The 26,039-nt window shown below is 39.1% G+C and overlaps 4 protein-coding genes, 1 non-coding gene and 3 pseudogenes across 7 annotated transcripts; 5 read left to right on the top strand and 3 right to left on the bottom strand.

Moving 5' to 3' along the window:
* Positions 1-622: 622 nt before the first annotated feature.
* On the bottom strand, positions 623-695 carry TRNAA-UGC (transfer RNA alanine (anticodon UGC)). Its single transcript has one exon. It is a non-coding gene; the product is annotated as a tRNA-Ala (tRNA).
* A 136-nt stretch (positions 696-831) lies between these two features.
* LOC137729105 (large ribosomal subunit protein bL34c) lies at positions 832-2,160 on the top strand. Its single transcript, XM_068467933.2, has 2 exons — positions 832-1,178; positions 1,741-2,160. The coding sequence occupies exons 1-2, from the start codon at positions 977-979 to the stop codon at positions 1,995-1,997; spliced, it is 459 nt and encodes a 152-aa protein (XP_068324034.2). The 5' UTR covers positions 832-976; the 3' UTR covers positions 1,998-2,160.
* A 619-nt stretch (positions 2,161-2,779) lies between these two features.
* Positions 2,780-8,924, bottom strand: LOC137728536 (senescence-specific cysteine protease SAG12-like; annotated as a pseudogene). Its single transcript, XR_015952324.1, has 3 exons — positions 8,362-8,924; positions 7,831-8,228; positions 2,780-3,135 (listed from the first exon to the last, which is right to left on the bottom strand). The product of XR_015952324.1 is annotated as a senescence-specific cysteine protease SAG12-like (transcript).
* LOC148693864 (secreted RxLR effector protein 161 pseudogene) lies at positions 6,642-7,510 on the top strand (annotated as a pseudogene).
* Positions 8,925-13,190: 4,266 nt separating the features above from the next.
* LOC148693863 (uncharacterized protein At2g29880-like) lies at positions 13,191-14,200 on the top strand. The gene is made up of 5 exons (XM_088678127.1): positions 13,191-13,436; positions 13,485-13,504; positions 13,586-13,757; positions 13,912-13,973; positions 14,039-14,200. The coding sequence occupies exons 1-5, from the start codon at positions 13,256-13,258 to the stop codon at positions 14,198-14,200; spliced, it is 597 nt and encodes a 198-aa protein (XP_088534253.1). The 5' UTR covers positions 13,191-13,255.
* A 3,532-nt stretch (positions 14,201-17,732) lies between these two features.
* LOC148693862 (nuclear pore complex protein NUP43-like) lies at positions 17,733-20,028 on the top strand. The gene is made up of 5 exons (XM_088677872.1): positions 17,733-18,512; positions 18,809-18,878; positions 19,116-19,347; positions 19,496-19,569; positions 19,741-20,028. Coding segments are annotated over exons 1-2 (624 nt in total). The 5' UTR covers positions 17,733-17,889; the 3' UTR covers positions 18,810-18,878; positions 19,116-19,347; positions 19,496-19,569; positions 19,741-20,028.
* Positions 20,029-20,413: 385 nt separating this feature from the next.
* On the bottom strand, positions 20,414-21,834 carry LOC148693861 (senescence-specific cysteine protease SAG12-like). Its single transcript, XM_088677871.1, has 2 exons — positions 21,297-21,834; positions 20,414-21,163 (listed from the first exon to the last, which is right to left on the bottom strand). Exons 1-2 carry the CDS (start codon positions 21,733-21,735, stop codon positions 20,568-20,570), a joined length of 1,035 nt encoding a protein of 344 aa, XP_088533997.1. The 5' UTR covers positions 21,736-21,834; the 3' UTR covers positions 20,414-20,567.
* Positions 21,835-23,378: 1,544 nt separating this feature from the next.
* LOC148693860 (large ribosomal subunit protein bL34c pseudogene) lies at positions 23,379-25,908 on the top strand (annotated as a pseudogene). The gene is made up of 2 exons (XR_015952458.1): positions 23,379-23,541; positions 25,447-25,908. The product of XR_015952458.1 is annotated as a large ribosomal subunit protein bL34c pseudogene (transcript).
* Positions 25,909-26,039: the final 131 nt, after the last annotated feature.

The raw sequence follows: 26,039 nt of genomic DNA, 5'->3' as shown, positions 1-26,039 counted from the left end.
GAATTCGGAGCCTGCATTTGCAAACCACACCTACCTTTTTTTTGTATAAAAAAATGGAATCTTAATGTTGGCTGACCTCTCTCTGAGTGTCTTAAACTAAAGCAAATAATTGAGTGCCAAATATCACATGCTTATGAAACCCTAATCTCGTAATTGTCAAATATATACAGCTCATCTAAGTTTTCCCTTGAGCAAGAAAGGTCTCCTTTCTTTAAGCCTTATCCACATTTGTCAATTTAGTAGTTATTACCTACTGATTATGTTGTCACATCCAATTATTTTTTGGAGATTTTGGGATTCAAATATAATAGAACATTTTTTCTTCTTAAAAAAGAAGATCAGCTGGTTTCATCACGACAATCCATTTTTTAAAGTCGGAAAGACTTACAGAGATATTTTAACTTTTCTATGGCCATCATTATGTGATTTAGTTACAAGTAAGCTTTTACGTTTGAAACTCATAAATAACGAGTTGGATACTAATTTTTCTTTTCACGTAAATATTGTTGTATATAAAAATAAAAATAAAAATAAAAATAAATTCACAATCATCTACCAAATTCACTATCATCTACCACCCGTTTCAACTTGACAGAAAAAAATTTAAAAAGAAAATGCAAAATGGAGATGCAGGGGATCGAACCCTGTACCTCCCGCATGCAAAGCGGGCGCTCTACCATTTGAGCTACATCCCCAATTGATTATTGCACCGAAATAATTCTATAATAACGTACTACATTCGGCAGGCTATGTACGCAAGGGTAATGGGCCGGTCCAGCCCAGTGCGTTTGAAGTATGGATAATCCGGTCGGACTCGAAAGGGTCCAAACCAATTCCACAGACACTGGATTGGATAAGGCGAAGGCACAAAAACCTCATCTTCTTCCTCCTCTTTAGCGACAACAAAACGCAGAAAGAAAGAAGAAAGCAGAGCAACAACACCTGAAGACGAAAGAAGACGAAGGCAAAAGGAAGAATGGCTTCAATTTCAGCAATGGCATGGTCGCCCTGCCTTTCCAGTCGAGCCTCCACACCCTGTGCTTCTCTCACGTTCCTCACCGGCTCAACTGCAAGGAAGAGCTCCGTGTCTCTCAGCGGTGGCGCTGCCCCGCGCTCCCCGTTGCTTCACTGCTCCTTCATCTCTTCCTCCTCCATCGCTTCCGCTTCCGCGTTCTCGGGTAAGTTTTCTTCTTTTATTACCGTTACTCTGGGATTCTCTGAGAAAGCTTGAAGCTTGAATTGTTGTTTTTGTTTTCTGGGTGATTTGGAAAATGGGCGTCTGCTCCTTTTTGCTGAAGATTGTGAAGTACTGCATTCTTGTTCAAATTTGAATCTAAGTTCAGATGGGGGTTTTTTGTTGTTGTTGAATTTCATAAGCTGATCGGTTGTATATTCACATTCCATTGCTTGCTTGAATTCTGTTCATTTTTTAGTTTGCTAGGTACTCTAGCTTCATGAAAAGTAACTTTCTTGGTTACAATTTGATTAGTTTTAGCAAATTAAGTACTTCGATTGCTGATCAAAAGATGCCTTACAGCATAGTGAATTAGATATAGAAGTGGTTAGAGACTTGGTAGGTGCTGTTTAGATGAATGTGTGAGTTCTTCGTTGGTCACCCGATGCTAATACTTCCGCAAAACTGAAGCAAGCTGGCGCCTTTATTTGGTTTCTGCTGAAGAGCTTGCCAAAGGATATTTTTTCAGGCCTTGAATTGATGAGAACTTGATTTTTAATTTGAAGGTTTATCTTTGGGGTTGGATTTGAGCTCTACTGTTGGGGTTGGAAGAAGAAGAGGCTCTGGCTTGGTGGTAAGGGCAGGGAAGGCTGCCCTGTGTCTAACCAAGAGAAGTAGGTCCAGGAAATCCTTGGCTCGAACTCATGGCTTCCGTAGACGCATGAGAACCACTGGTGGGAGAGCAATGATGAAGCGCCGACGTGCTAAGGGGCGGAAGGTCCTCTGCACGAAGAGCAATCCCAGTAGTGGAAAACGTGCCTGATTGGGTCTTTTCATATTCAGTTTATTAGGTAAGTGCAATGGCATGTAAGGTAATGATGTCCAATAGCTTATTCTTGTGAACAAAGGCAGAATTTCAAACTTATTTCTCATGATACCTTTTGTATTGTTTCATTTGGAAGGGCTAATTTTTTTTTTTGTTTGAATCAGAACCCATTTTGCATATCCATTTTGTTCTGTTAGCTTTGTTGTAAGAACTCATTTTCGGCTATCCATATCACTAAATTTATCAATACCAAATGAAATGTATAGATTATCCTGTTTTCAATAATGTTTTATAAGATCCCGAAAGTTTATTGAATGGTATGGATTAGCTACTACAAGGAATTTTCTTGGCTATAGGCGAAGCCTGGTAGTTTTGTCTTGTTAGGTGAAGTCGAGATGATCTCTTAACCCCTTGATTATATCCATAGTTTAGATAGTTTGATAAGAAGAATCCATAGCCAGCCGACAAAGATACAATGGCATGTTTCTGCAAATTTTCATATAGCCATTCTCACTTCACCCCACCTCCCATCCCATCTTGAGCAACCAATAGTTGGTGCCATCTTTATTCACTCCTTACCCGATGGTTGCAAATGCGTGGTTCAGTTCCGTCCCACAATCATTGGAGAAAATCCCACCTTAGGAAACTGAAAGGCTCGTCATGGAGACACAGCCTTCAATAGGTCGTTTTCACTGTGGAAGGCACGTTCCATAACCAGTTATCTGGGAAGCATGCTCGTTTTGTCACATGCTCTGTTTTGCTATATGTATTCAAAGGCATAATCCAGCAAACTGCCGTTGCAGCTGTGGTTATTAATTTAGCCTAAGCAGGGTAGGAAAATTCATTGTTGAATATAAAGGTAAAATAATGTAATTTCATAGATCATACTTTAAGTACAAAATACAGGCATTTTCACAGCCTATGGGTTTGTCTGTAGTACTTATAATCGGATAGGAAGCTTTCGTAGCAAGGCCACAAACACCATCTGGGACATCAGCGTTTCTAAGAATCTTCATGTAGCCAATCTCACCCCACATATCGGACCATGATTTCTTGATTAACCAATAGGGGATGCCATCTTCAATTGTCCCATACCCAATGATGGTAACAGCAAGGCTCATTTTTGTCCCACAACCTGTTGAAGTAGTCAAAGTTAGGGTTCCTTTGTTCTAGGGTTTACACCTGGACGTGCTAATAACCTTCCTATACTTGAGGGACGAGTTGTTTCTTTTGATTTCAATCTAGTCAGTTACCACGATTTTAGGATCTGTACAATCGTGGATAGTTATCTCTTTTTCTTGTTTGTTGTAAGGCTATTTAAGAGCCAAGTTATTTTACTTCAATAATATATCCATTCTCCCAGTTTTCTAGTGCAGTTAGGTTTTCACGTTCACAAAACCTTCGACTATCTCAGTTAGTTCCAACATCTGGTATCAGAGCCCCACCACGGGGCCTGATCAAACCTGCAACAAAGTAACTAGCGTGAAGGAACAAAGCCATGACATCTGAAAGCAGTTTTGTGCAACCTGCCATTCCGAGGTTTGATGGACATTATGATCACTGGAGTATGCTAATGGAAAACTTTCTACGTTCCAAGGAGTATTGGAACTTGGTGGAGACAGGAATCACTGCAGTAGCAGAAGGAGTCGAGTCAAGCGAATCACAGAAAAAGGTAATCGAAGATCAAAAGCTGAAAGACTTGAAGTGCAAGAACTACTTGTTTCAGGCTATTGACCGTTCGATCTTAGAGACAATTTTGAAGAAAGACACCTCGAAGGATATCTGGGACTCTTTGAAACAGAAATACCAAGGAACAGCACGTGTAAAATGTGCCCAATTGCAGGCTCTTCGAAAAGAATTTGAAGTACTGCACATGAAGGCTGGAAAGTCGGTCAACGAGTATTTTGGAAGAACCCTCATCATTGCTAACAAGATGAGGATTCATGGAGAGCACATGCAAGATGTGATGATCATTGAGAAGATCTTGAGATCTATGGTTCCAAAATATGACTACGTCGTATGTTCTATTGAGGAATCCAATGATTTGGATACTTTGTCCATCGATGAGCTTCAAAGCAGTCTCTTGGTGCATGAACAAAGAATTAGCCGTCATGTAGTTGTGGAGGAACAAGCATTGCAAGTCACTTATGGAGCCCAACCAGGAGGAAGAGGTGGAGGACGAAGCAACTACCGTGGAAGAGGAAGAGGAAGGGGCAGATTAGGGTTTGACAAAGCAACCCTAGAATGTTATAACTGTCATGAACTCGGGCATTTTCAGTGGGAGTGCCCAAAGAAAGCAAAGGATCAACATGCAAATTATGAAGAGACGAAAGAAGAGATGCTATTGATGGCATATGTTGATTACACAAAAGCTGAAACTGAGCACATTTGGTTCCTCAATTCTGGGTGCAGCAACCATATATGTAGCAAGAGGGACTTATTTATTGATTTCGACAACAGTTTCAAAGAATCAGTCAAGATGGGAAATGATTCAAGTCTTATTGTGCAAGGCAAAGGAACAGTCCGAGTAGAGGTGAATGGGATAGTTCACGTAATCACCAGTGTTTTCTTTATACCAGAACTAAAGAACAATCTGCTAAGTATTGGGCAGCTGCAAGAAAAGGGGCTCACTGTGCTTATTCAACAAGGAAAATGCAAGATTTTTCATCCTGAGAAAGGTCTGATCATTGAAACTAAAATGACTCAGAATAGAATGTTTGTTGTGTTAGCTCACTGCCCACCATCAAGAGAGACAAAGTGCTTCTCTTCTTTGACCACAGATCAGGCAACTCTTTGGCATCGACGATATGGGCACCTCAGCTGGAATGGACTCAAAATACTCCAGCAAAAGAAGATGGTTGAAGGGTTACCACAGTTCAAAGCCATTCAACAAGTTTGTGAAGGTTGTCTGGTAGGAAGACAGCACCGTGATCCATTCCCAAAAGAAAGCACTTGGAGGGCTTCTAAAAGACTTCAGTTGGTGCATGCTGACATTTGTGGACCGATTAATCCAATCTCAAACAGCAACAAAAGGTATCTCATCACCTTCATTGATGATTTTAGCAGAAAAACTTGGGTTTATTTCTTGGCAGAGAAGTCAGAAGCTTTTGCTACTTTCAAAACCTACAAAGCTAGGGTGGAAAAAGCAACTGGGGTCTTCATTCAAAGTCTAAGAACCGATCGAGGTGGTGAGTTCACATCACAAGAATTCACAAGCTTCTGCAATGAAAATGGGATACACAGACAGTTGACTGCTGCATACACTCCCCAGCAAAACGGTGTCGCAGAGAGGAAAAATCGCACCATTATGAATATGGTACGAAGTATGTTGTCAGAGAAGCACATCCCTAAAACCTTTTGGCCTGAAGCCGTGAATTGGACCGTGCATGTGCTGAACAGAAGTCCTACTTTTGCTGTGAGGAGCAAGACACCTGAAGAGGCATGGAACGAAAGAAGACCCTCAGTGGAGCATTTCAGAGTATTTGGATGTATATCACATGTCCACGTACCAGACAATAAGTGAGTGAAGCTCGATTCAAAAAGTTTCAAGTGCATTTTCCTTGGGGTCAGCGAAGAGTCAAAAGCCTATAGACTGTTCGATCCTATTTCAAAGAAGATAATTATCAGTAGAGATGTGGTCTTTGAAGAAGATCAAGAATGGAGTTGGGATGATAACCATCAGCAGGCCATATTAGCTGACTTAGAATGGGAAGTCGATGAAGAAGCAAGTTCAGAAGAAGAAAGCAATGAAGATGAATCTGACGTGATTGAAGAACTAGAAGGAAATAGGGTTGGCAACAGCAATATTTCTGAAGGAGATGCCTCAAATGTCGATGTCTCAAACGTCGATAACTCACTTCCAGATGGACGAACACGAAGACCACCTGGATGAGTGACTATGAGATTGGTCAAGGTCTCTCTGACGAAGAAGAGGTGAATATAGCTCATCTAGCGTTACTTATTCATAGTGATCCAATGACATATGAAGAGGCAGTGAAAAGTGAGAAATGGAGGCATGCAATGGACCAAGAAATTGAGGCGATAGAGAGGAACGAGACATGGGAACTAACTGATCTGCCAGCAGGAGGAAGAACGGTTGGAGTTAAATGGATTTTCAAAACGAAACTCAATGAGCATGGGAAGGTAGACAAGTATAAAGCGCGACTAGTTGCTAAGGGTACAGTCAACAATATGGAGTGGATTATGCAGAAGTCTTTGCACCAGTGGCTCGCCTGGACACAATTCGTATAGTGCTCTCTCTTGCTGCACAGAAAAGTTGGTCAATCTATCAACTTGACGTTAAATCAGCCTTTCTCCATGGAGATATTACAGAAGAAGTGTTTGTTGATCAACCTACAGGTTATGAACAAAAGGGAGAAGAATCCAAAGTCTATCGACTCAAGAAAGCATTGTATGGACTCAAGCAAGCTCCCCGAGCTTGGTACAGTCGCATAGAATCATACTTTGTCAAGGAAGGCTTCAACAAATGCCCCTACGAGCACACTTTGTTCACTAAAACAACAAATGGAGGTAAAATATTGATTGTGTGTTTGTACGTAGATGATCTTATATTTACGGGTAATGATGAAGCTATGATTCTACAATTTAAGAAGTCTATGATGGTCGAATTCGACATGACTGATCTTGGCAAAATGAGATACTTTCTGGGAATTGAAGTGCTGTAAAAGGAAGATGGAATTTTCATAAGTCAACGAAAGTATGCTCAAGAAGTTCTTGAAAGATTCAACATGGGACAGTGCAACTCGGTGCAAAATCCAATGATTCCTGGTTTCAAGCTTACAAAGGATGAAGAAGGAGTAAGGGTCGATGATACTTTTTACAAGCAGATGGTAGGAAGTCTCATGTATCTAACAGCCACTCGGCCTGATTTGATGTTTGTTGTAAGTCTCATCAGTAGGTACATGGAACGTCCCACTGAGTCTCATATGATGGCAGCTAAAAAGATTCTAAGATATGTGAAGGGAACAACTAGTTTTGGAATGTTTTATAGGAAGGGAGGAGATGAAGAACTCTTTGGTTACACGGACAGCGCCTATGCCAGGGATCAGGATGACAGAAAGAGTACTTCAGGTTATGTCTTTATGATAAATTCAAGTGCAGTGTCGTGGTCTTCTAAGAAACAGCCAGTGGTTACCCTCTCTACCACAGAGGCTGAGTTTATCGCTGCTGCATCAAGTGCTTGTCAGGTTGTTTGGCTAAGGAGAATTCTGAAAAGTTTAAGTCATGCGCAGAATGATTCTACGGTGGTGTATTGTGACAACATTTCAACTATCAAACTCTCGAAGAATCCAGTAATGCATGGTCGCAGCAAGCACATAGACATTCGTTTTCATTTTCTTCGTGATCTGGTCAATGATGGAGTGGTGGAACTGAAACATTGCTCTACCCAGGAGCAAATCGCAGATATCATGACTAAACCAATGAAGTTCGAAGCTTTTGCAAGGATTCGAGAAGCAATGGGAGTCTGCGAACACCCTGGATTAAGCTGAATTTCACTGGTATTCAGCTTAAGGGAGGATGTTGAAGTAGTCAAAGTTAGGGTTCCTTTGTTCTAGGGTTTACACCTGGACGTGCTAATAACCCTCCTATACTTGAGGGACAAGTTGTTTCTTTTGATTTCAATCTAGTCAGTTACCACAATTTTAGGATCTGTACAATCGTGGATAGTTATCTCTTTTTCTTGTTTGTTGTAAGGCTATTTAAGAGCCAAGTTATTTTACTTCAATAATATATCCATTCTCCCAGTTTTCTAGTGCAGTTAGGTTTTCACGTTCACAAAACCTTCGACTATCTCAGTTAGTTCCAACACAATCATCACCGGTGAACACCCCGCTTGAATAATGCTGAAATTCTTCTGATATATTGATGGAAACGGAGACTGGTTGCTTGGACACAGCCTTGAGTAGATCGGTTTCACTGTTGGGAGGTACCTCTGCATAACTAGTTATCCAGGCAGCAGCCTTATTTGCCTTAGTCATATCACATGTACTGGCACTGCCATCTAAACTCTGGTATAGGTAATTTTCTTCACTGGTGATTCCTCCGTTTTGTTGAATGTATGCAAAGGCATTAACTGCCCGACCACCTTGGCAGCCATTGTTATCTGTATCACAGCAAGTTGTTGCTCAGACAGTGAGATCAATTTGCCAGTTTTGATTTGGGTAATCCCTTCGACTGCTGCCACTGCGGAAAATGCCCAGGAACAAACTGCATGTATTCGAACAAACGGATATGAATTAATTTCCGTAGGAATGAATGCACGAAGAAAGTAATTAATGTAATACATACATATGTACAAGGAAGCTTAGCCCTATGTTAATATGGTGGTTGGTGCTCTTACCACATTGCCCATGATCTTTTACTGGAGTAACAGCTCCATTCTCCCTCCAGTCAATGCTTGGGGGAACATCCGTTAGGCTTAGGTTTTCGTATGTAAATGATGCATCTGCAGATCATGTTGATTCAGTGGGCTGCTTGTATCCAGTATAATACATGAGGAATTAGTCATTGGTCATATCCGAAAATCGGTTGATGCATAGGCTGTAAGTCTTGTTCCCTTCACTGTTGAATTTCTCGACAAACTCCACATTGTTTTTGAATATGTGGAAACGCCTTTCCTTCTCCGCGCTGTCCTGCTAAACGCGTCCATGCTTTTTCATCCACCGCTCATGTTTTGCAGCAATGGAAGCTTGGTACAATGTGCTGGACGTGGCTTCAGATGCCAAGGTCCCTAAGGTGATGGGTATGGTAACAATCAAAAGGTTTCTTTCGAAAACCATTGCTCGCAAAGAACCACCGGTGATGAGAGGGCGCTCTGTGTCGACAATGGCTTTGCTTCGAGTAGTGATTGGCAAGCTGGATGTGAAGAAGCAAGCATGATATTACCGGTTTATATAGAAGACGTTCAGGATCTCCTGGATGTGCACTTTGTTGAAATCGTTAGGATGGGAATTTGGAAGGGAGCCAAATTTCCAGGCACATTCCACAAGTTGATGACTCAGTAATCTTCATCAATCAGTCTAGCCCGAATGCTACGCTTGTTTTGTTTTTGCCGAGGAGTTTGTGCATAAAGAAGTTCGAACGATTTATGGTGGAACCTAACTTTTTTTTATGGTATTAGAGTAGGTTGTTCCACGTATGAAGTTAAACAACTACACGTGCTTCACATCATCTCATTGTGTTAGGCTTGTAAATTCACCATACATGAAGAAGCGTGTTAAGAATGAGTCATACATTGATGGAAGGATGGACCTTGCATAGGTTTATAAGAAGTTAAACTACTTCTCATATTGCCAATTAATTTTATGATGGAAGATGACTACAAGTCAATGGTGTGTTTGCTGGAGTCTTTGCCCTTTGGTCTTTAGTTGCCATTAATGGTGCTGGTGACTACAAGTCCTTGGTCCATGTGCTGGAGTCTTTGCCCTTTGGCATTTAGTTGCCATTAACGGTGCTGATGACGACAAATTTACCATTTTGTATTAGTGAACTCCATATAACCCACCATCTATCTTAAGAAATCACATACTAAAATTAAAATCTCTATTATTATTCATAATTTCTGGTTTCTTCTTACAATGTCTTCTTCAAGGATGTTGTGGGAAATTGATGAGCAAGAGAAAGAATTGTTTAAGCAAGGGGAACAAATGTTCAATCTCCAGGTGGACGAAAATGAGATGGACGAGGTACGGATTTCTTGGACGATTATTTTGTTCGTAACAGTGCATTCCCTGATACATACTTTAGACGTCATTTTAGAATGGAGTGACATTTGTTCAACAAAATCATGATTGCTGTTTGCAACCATGATTCTTACTTTTTGCAAAATAATGATGTTTGGTGTTATGGGTCTCTTTCTTGAGCAAAATATTACTGCTACTTTGTGGATGCTTGTATATGGAGCATCTGTAGACCAAGTGGATGAGATAGCGAGGATGGAGAAATCAACCATTATCGAGTCCCTGATGAGGTTTTGCTTCGCAATCGAATCTCTCTACACCATAGAGTACCTATGGAGACCTACTGAGATGGACTTGCAAAGGCTTCTGAAGAAGGGCGAGATGCGAGGTTTTTCTGGGATGATTGGAAGCATCGATTGTATGCACTGGACCTGAAAAAACTATCCAAGTGCATGGCAAGAAGCTTATGGGAACAGAAAATGAGCAAAAAGTATCATTTTGGAGGCAGTGGCATCATTTGATACATGAATTTGGCACGCTTTTTTTGGTGTTCCGAGAGCTCAAAATGACCTCAATGTCTTTACCCAATCCCCAATGTTCAACGATGTCCTGCAAGAAAAAACATCAAAGGTCACGTATTGGGTCAACGGATATAAGTACCACGGACCATACTACCTAGCCAACGAACACAACGTAACATCTTCAATAATTTTCCAATTTGTACTTGCATCATTAGTCATTTTGTTGGAAACCAATTGGATTGAAACTTTGAGAGAAAGATTGGAATGCGGTTGAAAGTATTTGAGAAAATATGAAAATAGTGCAAGGTAGAAGTTAATGAGAAGGTACTTATGTAAAATCATTTTGTTTTATTAATTTTTAACATTTTTATTTTTTTTATTAACTTAATTAATTTCTGACGTTGGATTAAAAAAAATTTGAAATACAACCCTCCAGATTGTGTCATGTGGCACAACGGTAACATTTCATAATTTTTAAATGTGAATTCTTTTTTTTTTTAATTTTTAAAAGCAAATAACGTGGATCGTTGATCTCAAATCTAACAGTTGATATTGCGGAAGATTTCAAAATTTTTTTTACTGTTGGAAATCCAACAGTCTAGAAAAAGTAATCGTTGAAATTCAATGGACGAGAACGTGCCACGTGGTCACCAACGGTAACTTTTTTGCCCTCTGCACCGCGGGTCCCAGCGCCTGAAAAGTTGTTGGGGAGTGCCCCCATGTGCGCGTGTTATGCATGCGCCTGACGCAAAATTAATTAAATCGTGGCTGACATCACCCCGAAGTTAGCGTGGCATCACCTGGCCCTCAGGCTCTCAGGCCACCAATTTGAGCTGGACTTCTCACTCGGGCCTCCCTGCCCAATCGCCCGCATGGGCTGGAGCAAGGAACCGGTGCTATTGGGTCATCAAAGTCGCCGATCCATCAGGCTGCAGCTTCCGTTGGAGCTGCTCTGAGAGAGTTTCAGCGCAAAGAGGGGAGAGAGGCTGGTTGACAATTAAGGTTGGGTAAACTTTGTATTTATATGAGGGGTGAAGTATTGTAGAATAGCATTATTAAATGAAAATAAAAATATTTTGACAGCAAAAGGAGAAGAAAACTGAAAAATAAAATAAAATCAGCTCCCAAAGTTGAAAAACATATAACAAGTCTTTGGTGTCAAAATTTTTATAGTTTGACACCAATGAATGGTGTTATAAAGGTTAAAGCCACCCATGATTGGTGTTACAAAAGTTTAAGACAACAAATTTTGACAATGGTGACAGTCCAATTTACAAAGCCACTTATGAAGCAAGGTGTCCTCAAAACGGTGCCCTATAGCACATTTTCTAGTAGTGTTCTCGGTATGTTGGTGGTTCAGTTTGCATGCTTGCCCCATTGAAAGCTTGAGAACCGTTATGTGTGTACAAGAGAAGAGAAGGCTAATTTCCTATCATAGCACCAAGTCTTCAAGTGCCGGTCAGATCAAGGCTCTATATAAACGGTATTAGGGTTCATGTTCTTTTTGCACTGTCATTAATGATAAACGTAATCTAGGATTTGGTTGATTCGATTTCTAGAAATGGCTTACATTTACCAGTTTTGATTTGTGTAATCCCTTCCACAGCTCCCACTGCAGTACTTACCTTGTTTTTGTACTTACCATCTAAAAGGGATATCATTTTTTTTCTTCACTTTTTTGCAATGCACATATTCGGCTTTTTTAACAAATGATAGCATTAGTTGATTAAATTGTTAGTAGTTAGAGGGAGGAGATTGGTGGGGGGTTGAAATTGCACTAGAATGCATAAACATGATTTTTTTTTTTGCCATTGCAATAAAGCGCCATCTGCCATGTGTTTATTCTTTAGAGTGATGTAAGTTGTGGACGATAACTAAGCAAACGGAAGGAGATTAAGCAGTTAATGTATGTCTCACAATTCATTAACTATTAAACTAACAGTCATCCACACACGTATGAGAACAAATGTTGTTAGTAACATCTCGTGGATAGTTAAAACCTTGAGGTTTTATGGTCTTAAGAAACTAGTAAAATGTTAATTTACCTCGATTTATGTTGACTATTGAGCATGTGCATTATTTAACATATGCTGTTTTTAGGATTCAAACTCTTATCTCTCTTTAGTATAGTTTAATAGTAAGGTGCAACGAGATTTTTTAGTACGGCAATAATGTTAATATACATCAGAATTTATAGACATAATTATTTTTTGTTATTACGATAAAACGTCATATATACTAGTATTACGATTTTAATCCTCCCATCATTCAAAAAAAAAAAAAAAAAAATTCATATTCAACTTTTATAAATGACGAGATTAAGGAAGTTGTATTCAAGTAGGACTATGTGAGACTTTAAAGGAGTTTGAAAATTCATGGGTATTCAATTAAGATTTTAGTTGAATCAGTGAAATGTAGGTTGTATTCAATTTAGATTTACAAAGAGTCATTCAAAGTCTGGTGGTATTCAATTCATATTTCTAAAGTGACTTTCTAAATCTAAGAGTATTCAAAAAGTCAGGGAATTTATTGGAATCAATAAATGGATTGATTTTGATGTATTCTAGAATGTGAGGTATAAATATCAAGGGCCCTCACAAATCAAGCACCCTCCTCCATATTTCAACCTGATTCCTCCTTCAAAGCCGACTGCAGAAAACGAAAGCTACTTCAAAAACCTTTCTCCGGGTAATACTGTAATACACACAATATGATATGTGTTTTTCTGAAATGATTCATTCTGAATATGAAAATTTTGATTACATAATTTTTTTTTTATTTCTGTGATTTTATAGTTTGCATGACAAGGACTCAACAATTTTATCAATCATGTCTCGGAATACAGGTTTTACATGATTTTTCATCTAATTTGTTATATTTTAACAATGATTCATAACCCTTTTGAAATAATGTGTGTTTGCTTAAAAATTAATGCCAGTGCTAGCTTCCTCTAATTTCGAAAGGGAAGATTTACCTCAAGGAAGGGGAAAACAACCAATGGTCCTCCATAGAAAGCAATACTTTGTTGGAACTAATGGTTGATGCTGCCAAGCGAGGATGGCGTGATGCTAATGGTTCGTTTAGCAAGCAATTAGTAGAAACGAGGATACTTCTTGTCCTCAACCAAAAACTTGGGTGCAACAAGAATTATAGTCAATATACGAGTCGGCTGAGATGGATGAAGCAACGATATCAACATATTTCTGAATTTTTGCGTTTTGGGTCGGATCCTATCTCAAAATGATTTTCGGCTAGTGATGAAGTATGGGAAAATTATTTCAAGGTATAAAATAATTATTATTTTTGCAAAAGTTTCATTTTCCTATATTTTTGGTGCTACTAACATACTCTATTTTTTTCCCAGTCCCACACAAACCAGAGGTACCATCGCACATATACATTTCCAAACTACAATGATTTGATAATTTTATTTGGCAATGGAGTCGCTGTCGGGAACAACTCGGTTGGATTGGGTGAAGACACTGATGCTAGAACATATCAAGGGGGAGAAAATACCAGTACCAGAATAGAAGACTGTTAATGATGGCAATACTGACACAAATGTGCAGAGTAAAGTTGGGAAAGATGACCACACTTCATTTTTCTTGGACACAAATTTGGAGCCTGCTATAAAAAAACTCCCTCAACGAAAGAGAGCCAGAATAGATAATGAAGCAAATAGTACCTCAGGTGAGACCATCACTCCAGCAACTCTACTTGAAAAAGTTTATGTTGGTATGAATTCAATTGAGGTAATTGCTAATGAAGTTCGAGGAATGCAAAGCCTAATGGAGAAAAGAGAGAGAGAGGGATATAGAAAAGAAAAACAATGTGGGATGCTATCAAGGAGACGCCAAACTTGGATAATTATGATCGTTACAAAGCGGTCGCTTTGATCTATAAGTTGGGTGTGAAAAATGCATTCTTAAAAATGTCATCAGAAGAGCGCTATGAGTGGATACAGTACAACATGATTTGAGGGTTATTTGATAATATGTTCAATATTTTTGAGAATGTTAGGCTTGAACATTTATAAATGTTGTAATTCTGAATCAATGCATGGCTTTAATTTGAAGATATGCTGATTGTTACCTTTTAATATTTTATTCATGCATTTCTCTTAGGTGGTTCTCTACATATAATGCCTCAAAATATGAATGGGGGTAATGAAATAATCCAGGAAGACATGTTGGAGGAGGAAGACATTGATGAGGAAATGGGTGATGAAGAAATTGAGGAAGATAAATAAGAAAGTGAAATGGAGGACGAAGAATTAGAGCAAGAATACTACGAGACCATTAAGTTAATGTTTATGGCAATCCAAGCTATACTTCAAGTGCTAAATGCATTATTGGCTCTCATACGTGGTGAAAATGTTGAACGTCCGCTAACTCGACGACCAATTAATAGAAGTGGACACAATTACATACATAAGGTACTAAATAAAGATCCTGAGGAATTTCGAAAGTTATATAGAATGTATCCATATGTGTTTCTAAAGCTATGCAGTATTATAAGAGAGAAGACACAATTGCAAGATACCAGATTCATCTGTGTTGAAGAAATGCTTGCAACATTTTTAATCATTGTCGGTCAAAATGCTCAATATCGTCTAACTCGTGAGACATTTGAAAGATCACATTTTGCAACAAGCAAAAATTTTGTCAGAGTGCTGAAGGCCTAGAACACAATAGCTCCTGATCTGCTGGTCAAACCAGCACCCACAGTCCCAACTAAAATAAGAGAAAGCACAAGGTTTTACCTTTATTTTAAGATGAGTGATATATATGTTATATTGTTCTTGTTCATTTTATAGTAGTGATATATATGTTATATTGTTCTTGTTCATTTTATTGTTGTCATTGTAAAAATATACACCATATAAATGATCTTATATTTATTGTAGGATTGTGTTGGAGCAATTGATGGCACACATATGCCAGCAATGGTAAAAGGATGTGAAGTCAGCAGTTATCGTGATCGTCATGGGAAAATATCACAAAATGTATTGGCTACTTGTAACTTTGATTTGGAATTCATATACATTCTTAGTGGATGGGAAGGTTCAGCTCATGATTCCAAAGTGGTGTCTGATGCTTTATCAAGGAGGAATGGACTTAAAGTGTCGCGCAGTACATATTTTCATTTCTTAAGCCTCTATTTGTTATACTATTAGATTTTAAGGAAAATTAATGAAAAGGGTTTGAAAAGTTTTAGTTTTAATAAAAAATTATGTTATAAGTTTTGTTTAATGATTAGTACAAGACCCGTATTAAAGCAGTCCAACTAAAAATAACCCAACTATAATAAATTATGATTTGTCGATTTTACCCCTAACTTTTTTAGGTTGAGTTTCAGATTTTCATCGTTAATGGAGTTCATCATTATTTTGCAGACCTTCTTCTCTTTCTTTGAAACAAAAATATAGATACTCATGCTATTTAATTTATATTTTGTATTATTTCATTGAAATGTGATCGTCGTTATTATTCATAATGAATTTGAGGTAATGTTTTTCAATTTTTCTTCGTCAGTGGAGTTCATCGTTTATTTCTCTAGAAAATAAATTTGAGATCTGCATGCTATTCAATAATAACGACAAGTCAATGTTTCTGGATTTTAAGTAACATTGTTTCTAGAATCTAAGTCACTGTTTCCAGAGACAGTGTTTTTCCAGAGACAATGTTAATTTTCCAGAGACAGTGTTAATTTTTCCAGAGACAATGTTAGTTTTTGCAGAGACAGTGTTAGTTTTTCCAGAAACAGTTACGAATTCAAAATATAACGGGTCACATTGTTTTCTAAAAAAGTGGCAAAAAAATCATACTATTTCCTAGAAATGTTTAACATTAACAATGTTATGAAAGTTGAACGCCATGGTTGAAGTCACTTTTCTCTCTCTTTCTCGTCTACTTTTTCTATTTTCTTTTTCTTTTCCAGATTTTGTAATTGGAGAAGGTGGTTCTATCACAGGTAGAGATATATTTTTATTTCTAGTTTTATGGAGAAATGGGTGCAAGGAATTGGAATTTTTGGTTTTTTCCTGTTCCATGGAAAATGGATTCAGTTTGAGTGTCCTCCTCCTTGATTCAATTGCACAGCTATTTTCATGTTCGTTTCTTTTTAATTGTACTTTTGGAGATTAGATTCAATAATTTGGGATTTTTTCTTCTCAAAGTCTGATTATTCTCCAAATCTGAATCTAAATTGGACAAGGAAATTCAAAAATTGATATATGCACCAAGAATGAAGGAAGAAAAACCTAGAAAACGAAACGATGATCAACGCTCTGCTTGGAGTTGACGTGAGTTTTCTCCTTCATGAGAACAAACAAGTTTCAGACCTGCGCCTCCTTGTTGGGGTAATTTTGAAAACTTATTTTTGTTTCTGTTGGGCTTTGTAATTCAGCCCATGTAGAATTAGAGACCTCTGTCTTTATGGTTAATTTTGAGGTGTTTTTGGTTAAAGAAAACTATAGGGTGGATTTTTATTAAAACAATCTTGGTCTAAGCCCTTTTCATTAAAACTCCCTAGATTTTATTGATATGTTATGTGTTCATCCAGGTAAGTTTTTCTTGGTCGATTGTGGATTTGTAAATCGTCGTCAGTTTTTAGCTCCATTTCGAGGTGTTCGCTATCACCTTCAAGATTTTTCCGGTCAAGGTCGTGACCTTGAAAATTCACTTGAGTTGTTTAATCTTCACCATGCTTCCTTGAGAAATGTGGTCAAGAGAATATTTGGTATAATCAAATCACGATTCACAATTTTTAAGTCTGCACCTCCATTTCCATACAAGACACAAGCAAAAGTAGTGTTAGCTTGTGCAGGATTACACAACTTTCTTCGTAAGGAGTGTCGTTCCGATGAGTTTCCTGTTGAAGATAAAGAACCTTCATCCCCGTCATTGCTGGCAGAAGATGAAGAACTTAATGAAACCCAAGAGCAGGCAAGAGAAAATGCTAATGCATGAAGACTTAATATAGCTTCAAATATGTAGACAGATGCTATGAACAACAGGAATCAAAGATGAGAAATGACGATGATTTATCTACTTTGATATATTGGAAACTATATTTTCTTCATCAGTTCTTTTCCTATAAAGTTTATAGTCTTTGGTTGTTGGCGAATCTAGACTTCTTGAGTATTGCTTATGGTAATTGGTTTTGGCAAACTCAGATGATTTTTTGCTTGGTTTGGATAGTTAGAGCTCAAAAGAAAAAGAAAAAAAAAATGAATAATTTGAGAGGCTAAAGTTTAGCCGAAAAACAATTATTGTCCAATGAATCCATTAGACCCAATAAAAATTCATTAAACCTCATAACAAAATTCATATCAAATCTTTTTACGTGGGTACAATTCATTGGATTCTATGTGAATCAATCAAAATCTAAGAAATTCATGGGAGATAATAATCACAATAAACTCTCTCAAATTTCTAATTGAATACACCATCATAATATCAAATTATTATTGTACACCCACTTGGGGTGGCTGCTGCAACTCCTTAAACGTTCACTTCTACTTGACCGACAAAAAAAAAAAAAAAAAAAAAAGAAAAACGTTCACTTCTAAATCTGTCGTCCTGCCGATTTTCCCAAATCTCTCGTCCTATCTGAAATTCCTGTCTTTCCCTAAACCCTAAAGGGCCTAACCCTAAACATTAAACAATGCCGATCTCAGAGCCTCCGCAGATCCACCGACTCCCACAATCCAAGTACATAGACTCAGTCCGGTGGCTCCCGCCTCTCTCCGCCTTGGACCGCCTCGCCGTTATTGCAGTTTTCGACTCCGATTCCGACTCTTCCTCCGTAGAGACCCACTCTTTCACTCCGAACCCAGCAACGCTAACCCCGCAATCTCAATGGGTCTCGCCCTTCCGAATTTCCTCCCTCAAAACCTCCCAATCCCACCACAAACCTCTCGTCGCGGCCGCGACATTTTCCGGCTCCCTACACATCTTGTACGGCGATTCAATGGACCCTGCGTATCTCCAATCGGAGCTTTCGGTGCCCGAAAAGGAGTTACACGAAGGACCCATTTCTTGTGTGGATATTATGGATGGTGGGTCGGAGTGTGTAAGTGTTGGGGAAGATGGGAGGGTCAATTTGGTAAGTTTAGGGGACTCTGAGTTGAGCTACCGGCGAGTTTTCGACAGCAGCGGCTTGGTTTCGTTTACCGCGGCGAAATGGGCATCTCCGAGTGAGTTTGCTACTGGTGGATATGGGTTTAGCCTCCAGTGGTGGGATCAGAGGAAGCGCGGCGGAGCGGTTTCTCAATTTAAGGGTGGCTGGTGAGCATTTTTGGGCTTAAACTTTCATTTATCTTTTGTCTCATTTGCTCAATTGATTATGCTAGATTGGATTTGTATGGTGGACATTGAGTTATAATATATTGACATCTATCTTGTTTTAAGAATTTACTCATGTTTAATGATATCTGCAATTAGCTCGGTAAGTCCTTTATTAAACGTAATGTAGTTATATTTTGAGTTGAGTAAGTAAGGAATTCTTCAGAAAGATTCGGTTTTGTTCTTCTCTGGTGCCGGATGTAGGTTGATTAAGCTTTTGCTTGTTGGAAATGTTGCAGATCTCAACCGTCAACTCCAGGGATTGTACATTCAATTGATATCCATCCTTCGAGAAAGCACACTTGTTTGGTAATTTTCCATTTGTTTTTTGCCTTGGATGCCTTTTTGAAATCGATAATGCCTTCTCCTGTCGAATGTTAGGGATATTGCGTGCAATGAGAATGCATCTAATGTGTTAAATGTTGCTTACACAATGATGTGCTGTGTATATATCCATTGCTGGCTTCTATTTTACTTAAGTCTTATGTTGTTACAGACCCAAAAGAATAACCTCATGTTGTCTTTACGATTTTCTCGTACTTACAGGCTGGAGGTTCTTTAGGGACTGTATTTGCGTGGGATCTTAGGTGGCCACAGCAGCCAATCCTTCTTTCTGGGGTTGGGGCAGGTGAAGCAACCCGTTCGCCATGCGAAAGTGAGGTTTGGGAGGTTCAGTACGACCACTATGCAAAGTCTTCGAATGTGGGAAATGTTTCTTCACGTATCTTACCTACTATGATATGTTCAGAAGATGGTATCCTGGCTGTTGTTGAACAAGGTATGGTCCTTTGTGCTAAATTGTTGGATGGCAACCTGTCATGGCTGATAGCTTCTTTATTTTCGAACAAACTGACCATTTGTAAAACAATATATTCTTGAAAATTGATATGGGACTTAATAGTTTCAAATTGCCCGAATCTGTTTAGGTGAGGAACCCATCGAGCTCCTGGCAGAACCTTGTGCAATCAACAGCTTTGACATAGACCGGCAATATCCTTCTGTAAGTAGAATTTTACCAATTTCTCTCTGTTCTCGGTGAATACATGAATTTGGATGGTTTTATGATGTTTTTATGATGTTTTTAATGTATTTAATCTGTTAATAAAAGAAAACGTGCTCGAAGAAGTGTAAAAAGTTACGTTGCTTACCGGTTCCACATTTTGCTGCACAGGATGTTATATGTAGTCTGGAGTGGGAATCTATAGCCATCTTGACAAGGCCATGACATCCACAAATTGACATGTTCAGAGTTAAATGTGAAATCGAAGCTCGCCAATTTTCTGTAATTGAGAAATGAATCTCTGCGTGAAAAGATGTACAAACCAAGTTACGGATGATGTTTAAAAGCCTGTTTTGTTTTGGTTGCTGAAATTAGTCATCCTCCATGTTCGTAGATCGACTCAGTGTCCCTCCTCCGTACTGTACCGTTACGTGGAAATGAAAATGAAAGCTTATTAAACATTGTGCCCATTAAAAAGCTAAAGAAACTGGTTATTGTGCATTATTTGTTGGAAGAGTTGTATGGTTCAAATTTCGTATTTGCTTGGAAACCTTGTCTTTTTGCTTCTTTTGATACAAAGGCACAGGCGAACCCGTTGGGGAGTCTACAACACTCTTCATGTGGTTAGGATATAACGGAAACTCTATATCCCCGGTTGTAGGTAAGAATAGACAAATAATAAAAGATGATTCGCTCCTACACTATTCGAGATGACTAATTTCTCATTAGACTACAGCGATATATCCTTGCAACGAGGATCCTAACAGTCGGAGTAAGCGGGAAAGTATTCCTGAAATCAACACGGTTAAATTTTATACATGAGTAAAATTTAGCCTAAGCAGGGTAGGAAAATTCATTGTTGAATATACTTTTTGCATGTTCAAAATACAGGCATTTTCTGTTATACATAAATAGATCTAATGCCCATGGGTTTTGTCTGCAGTACTTATAACCTATAGGCAAAGTGGAGAAGCTCACTCCACCCTTTCATTAATACATTACATAGTCGGATAGAAAGGTCTTGTAGCGAGGCCACAAACACCACCTGGGGCATCAGCGTTTCTAAGAATCTTCATGTAGCCATTCTCACCCCACTTATTGGACCATGAATTCTTGATTAACCAATAGGGGGTGCCATCTTCAGTTGTCCCATACCCAATGATGGTAACAGCGTGGTTCAATTCTTTCCCACAATCATCACCGGTGAACACCCCGCCTGAATAATGCTGAAGGGCTGGTGAGGCATGGATGGAAACGGAGACTGGTTGCATGGACACAGTCTTGACTAGATCGGTTTCACTGTTGGGAGGTACCTCTGCATAACTAGTGATCTGGGCAGCAGCCTCATTTTCCTTGTTCATATCACATGTTCCGACACTGCCATCTAAACTCTGGTATGGGTAATTTTCTTCAACGGTGATTCCTCCGTTTCGTTGAATGTATGCAAGGGCATTAACTGCCCGACCACCTTGGCAGCCATTGTTATCTGTATCACAGTTCACAAGTTGTTGCTCAGACAGTGAGGTCAATTTGCCAGTTTTGATTTGGGTAATCCCTTCGACTGCTGCCACTGCGGCAAATGCCCAGCTACAACCTGCATGTATTCGAACAAACGGATATGAATTAATTTCCGTAGGAATGAATGCACGAAGAAAGTAATTAATGCAATACATACATATGTACAAGGAAGCATAGCCCTATGTTAATATGGAGGTTGGTGCACTTACCACAGCTCCCTTGAAATTTTACTGGAGTAACTGCTCTCTTCTCCCTCCAGTCAATGCTTTGGGGAACATCAGCCGGGCTTAGGTTTTCGTATGTAAAAGATGCAGCTGCGGATGAGGTTGATTCAGTGGGCTGCTTGTATCCAGTATAATGCCTGAGGAATTCATCATAGGTCATATCCGAAAATCGGTTGATGCATAGGCTGTAAGTCATGTTCCCTTCACTGTTGAATTTCTCGACAAACTCCACATTGTTTTTGAATATCTGGAAACGCCTTTCCTTCTCCGCGCTGTCCTGGTAAACGCGTCCATGCTTTTTCATCCACTGCTCATGTTTTGTAGCAATGGAAGCTTGGTACAATGTGCGAGACTTGGCTTCAGATGCCAAGGTCCCCAAGGTGATGAGTATGGTAACAATCAAAAGGTTTCTTTCAAAAGCCATTGCGGTGATGAGAGGGCTCTCTGTGTCGACAATGGCTTTGTTTCAAGTAGTGATTGGCAAGCTGGATGTGAAGAAGCAAGCATGATAACTGGTTTATATAGAAAACGTTCAACACGTCCTGGATGTGTATTTTACGTCTTACCCGGTGAGTCGAGGGATTTTTTTTGGTCATAGATAGCTTTCAAATTGATTGGAATCTGATACAAGGAGTGGATGAGAACTAGCTGCCATTGGAAGCTGAAAGAGCTACCTGTGGTGGGTTCCTAGCTTGAGAAAGTTGAAGATAAAATGAAAGCGAAGCTGAAAGAGCCATCTGTGGTGGATGGAGGCAGATCATCTGCCTTTCTGTTTGTGTGGTTATAGTTAAGTCACGTCAACATTTTATATTACTGTTCATTTTTGTCTTATTATTTTTATAAAAAAAACAATATAAAATGTTAACGTGGCTTAACTATGACCACACAAAACAGGAGGGCATGGGAAGTGGGAGGGCAGAGAATCTGCCTCCATGGTGGATTCCTAGGTTGAGAAAGTTGAAGATGAAATGAAAGAAAATGTCTTGGCATGATTAGGAAATGGAATTTCTAAACCTTCATGGTGATTGCTAGACTAGTACCATTAATCTCACTCTACAAAAACGTCTCCAATCACATATTTTGACATGCTCCAACCCGATATCCCTAAATATCAGGGTAAGCATGATGCAAGAAGTAGACTTGGAGAAAATAATTTGAACCCATTAATATGCATTGGAATAACAAAGGTTATGTATTTTAATTACTTAGGAATTTGTTAAGTTATTTTGGGAGTTGTAAGGGTGTCGTAGAAATTTAAAGTCTATTAATTTGTAAACGCTTATAAATATTGTACTAGAAAGCCTTGAATGACAGACTTGAATGACTTCAAATTATATTTGGCTTGTGCATTTGAAGAGAGTGATTTCTCCTTCTAAAATCAAGCATTTGGCTTGGTCATGTGAGAGAATCCACGATTAGCGACGTGAGTGAGCTCCGTTGCCCCAGTTGACAAATCTTAGGTTATCATTCCTCGTCTCTCTGAGACTCCCTTGGCTTTTCCTGCGTCAAGTGGTATCAGAGCAGGTGTTCGGATTTTTATCTGAAATCCTAGTGGTAGCATTGCACACATCATCTATGTTCGTCCTCAAAACCAACTTAGTTCCCATGACTTTTATCTAGAGAGTCATACATCAATGGAAAGCTGTGGAAGTCTAGTTTCCAACGCAACAAACTATGCATCAAACCGAATTTTGTGTGTGTAGATATCGGCAAAACACCACAGAGCATTAGTGCTGTCACGAAAACAAAATTAGTTCTGTTGCGGGTCAATTTTTTATTTGGTTAAGCATTTCTCGACCTTCATACCATATTGAAAGCCTTTACTGTCTATTTTCTAAATTCTCAAGCAATTCCTCAATCCGTTATTTCTACAAAACAATATCTTCAATTTACTAAAGCATGTTGCTGCCTCCTGTAAATGAGGTTAGATGGGTTCTAGAAACGGATGTCTTTGATTTTTCAGGTGACGATTTTCTAGATCTTAATCTTCCTCCAAATTTTGATCGTTGTCTAGATTGTTCATGTGAGATTTGTTGTGCATGTAATGAGGTTGAAAAACGTTCCAACATGGAGTTTGGCGCGAAAGGGGAACATACAGAAAGCAGTGATGTAATCGATGACTTTGGCAAATGGGATTCTGCCCTGGTTTATGATCAATATGAAGGCGATGAAGATGTGATTGAAGAGTTCCATGGACAACTATATAATGAAGTAAAAGCTCTTTATATCCGTAGTATTCATCATCCTTTTTGGGAAACATCTGAAAGATTGAGGACAAAAAAAAAAAAAAAAAAAGAAAAAAAAAGAAAGAGGAAAGTCAATTGAAACTCGAGGACGAGTTTTTTCGAGAAGAGGAGAATGATGCAGGAATTAGACTTGGAGAAAACAATTTGAAACCATTAATATGCATTGGAATAACAAAGGTTTTGTATTTTAATTACTTATGAATTTGTTAAGTTATTTTGGGAGTTGTAAGGGTGTCATAGAAACTTAAAATCTATTAATTTGTAAACACTTATAAATATTATATTAGAAAACCTTGAACGATATACATGAATGAATTAAAATTGTATTTGCCTTGTGCATTTGAAGAAAGTGATTTCTCCTTCTAAAATCAAGCATTTGGCTTGGTCGTATGAGAGAATCCACGATTAACGATGTGAGCGAGCTCCGTTGCCCCTGGTTGAGCGAATCCGAGGTTATCATCCCTCATCTCTATCACATCACGGCCTGGGCCCCTACCACATTCTGAGCTCGACTCCACCGTAGCACGATATTGTCCGCTTTGGGCCCCGACCACGCCCTCACAGTTTTGTTTCTTACGAGAACTTCCTAGTAGGTCACCCATCCTGAGATTGCTCTCACACAAACTCGCTTAACTTCGAAGTTCCGATGGAATCCGAAGCTAGTGAGCTCCCAAAAGGCCTCGTGCTAGGTAGAGATTAGCATGTACATATAAGGCATAGAGGATCCACTCACCTGGGCGATGTGGTATCTTACAATCCACCCCCCTTAGGGGCCCGACGTCCTCATCGGCACGCTTCCGGCCAGGGATTGGCTCTGATACCAAATTGTCACATCCCGACCCGGCCCCCACCACATCCCGGGCTTAACTCCACCGTAGCACGATATTGCCCATTTTGGGCCCCGACCATGCCTTCATGGTTTTGTTTCTGGGAACTCACACGAGAACTTCCAGTGGGTCACCCATCCTAGGATTGCTCTAGCACAAACTCGCTTAACTTCAAAATTCCGATGGAATCCGAAGCTAGAGATGGGATGTACATATCCACTCCCTTGGGCGATGTGGGATCTTACAATCTCCCTGAGACTCCATTGGCTTTTCCTGCGTCAAAGCACATGCTAGTCGACACCTAAGGGTGACAAAGCAAATTTAAACATGCATACAGTTAAAATATGTAATTAGAAAGAAATATACCAACTCAGAATCGTGTTCAGAGCATACAACTAATCAAGAATAATATGAAAGAATTATTATAAAAAGGTACGAACAGAGGAATGGGTCTTACCCTGAGAAGACTCGAAGATACCTAAGTGGACATGCCCTGACGCCGGGATCTTGTGCCTCGATTTTAACTCTTGAGGGGGCGCAAAATCAAAAAAGTGAATGGATCAAAGTTTATAATAATAGTACTAATAATAAGAAAATCATTTTCTTTATGAACATACTCATCCCCTGTTTTGAAAACACATATAATACTACATAATAGGTTTTCTGAAAACTCTAGCATGCCATGAAAACATTCGTAAAACAAGTACATGTAAAATAATGCTCAATAATGGTGCTAACGCCGCCCAAAGGCAAATCCATATATATCATCGATACTGTACTCACTAGGGGTATCATAGTGGCCCGAAGGCATAACCATTACCAAAGGTGAAGCTGTACGATACTGGGTTACGCCAGTGAAGAAACCATGATCCATCATCCGAAAGTGAAGCTGTACGATTCTGGGTTACACCAGAGAAGAGGATATAACATATATATGTATATGCAGTGGATCCATTACCTGATACTAATACTTCCGCAAAAAATGAAACAACCTGGCGCCTTTATTTGGTTTCTACTGAAGAGCTTGCCAAAGGATATTTCTTCAGGCCTTGAATTGATGAGAACTTAATTTTCAATTTGAAGGTTTATCTTTGGGGTTGGATTTGAGCTCTACTGTTGGGGTTGGAAGAAGAAGAGGCTCTGGCTTGGTGGTGAGGGCCGGCAAGGCTGCCCTGTGTCTAACCAAGAGAAGTAGGTCCAGGAAATCCTTGGCTCGAACTCATGGCTTCCGTAGACGCATGAGAACCACTGGTGGGAGAGCAGTGATGAAGCGCCGACGTGCTAAGGGGCGGAAGGTCCTCTGCACGAAGAGCAATCCCAGTAGTGGAAAACGTGCCTGATTGTGTCTTTTCATATTCAGTTTATTAGGTAAGTGCAATGGCATGTAAGGTAATGATGTCCAATAGCTTATTCTTGTGAACAAAGGCAGAATTTCAAACTTATTTCTCATGATACCTTTTGTATTGTTTCATTTGGAAAGGCTAATTTTTTTTTTTTTGTTTGAATCAGAACCCATTTTGCATATCCATTTTGTTCTGTTAGCTTTGTTGTAAGAACTCATTTTCGGCTATCCATATCACTAAATTTATCGATACCAAATGAAATGTATAGATTATCCTGTTTTCAATAATGTTTTATAAGATCCCGAAAGTTTA

This window comes from Pyrus communis, chromosome 10 (genome assembly GCF_041283825.1).
Source record: "Pyrus communis isolate YQ-2024b chromosome 10, ASM4128382v1, whole genome shotgun sequence".
NCBI classification, from domain to species: domain Eukaryota; kingdom Viridiplantae; phylum Streptophyta; class Magnoliopsida; order Rosales; family Rosaceae; genus Pyrus; species Pyrus communis.
The sequence above is the reverse complement of the archived record's forward strand: the minus strand, read 5'-3'. Positions and strand labels throughout refer to the sequence as shown.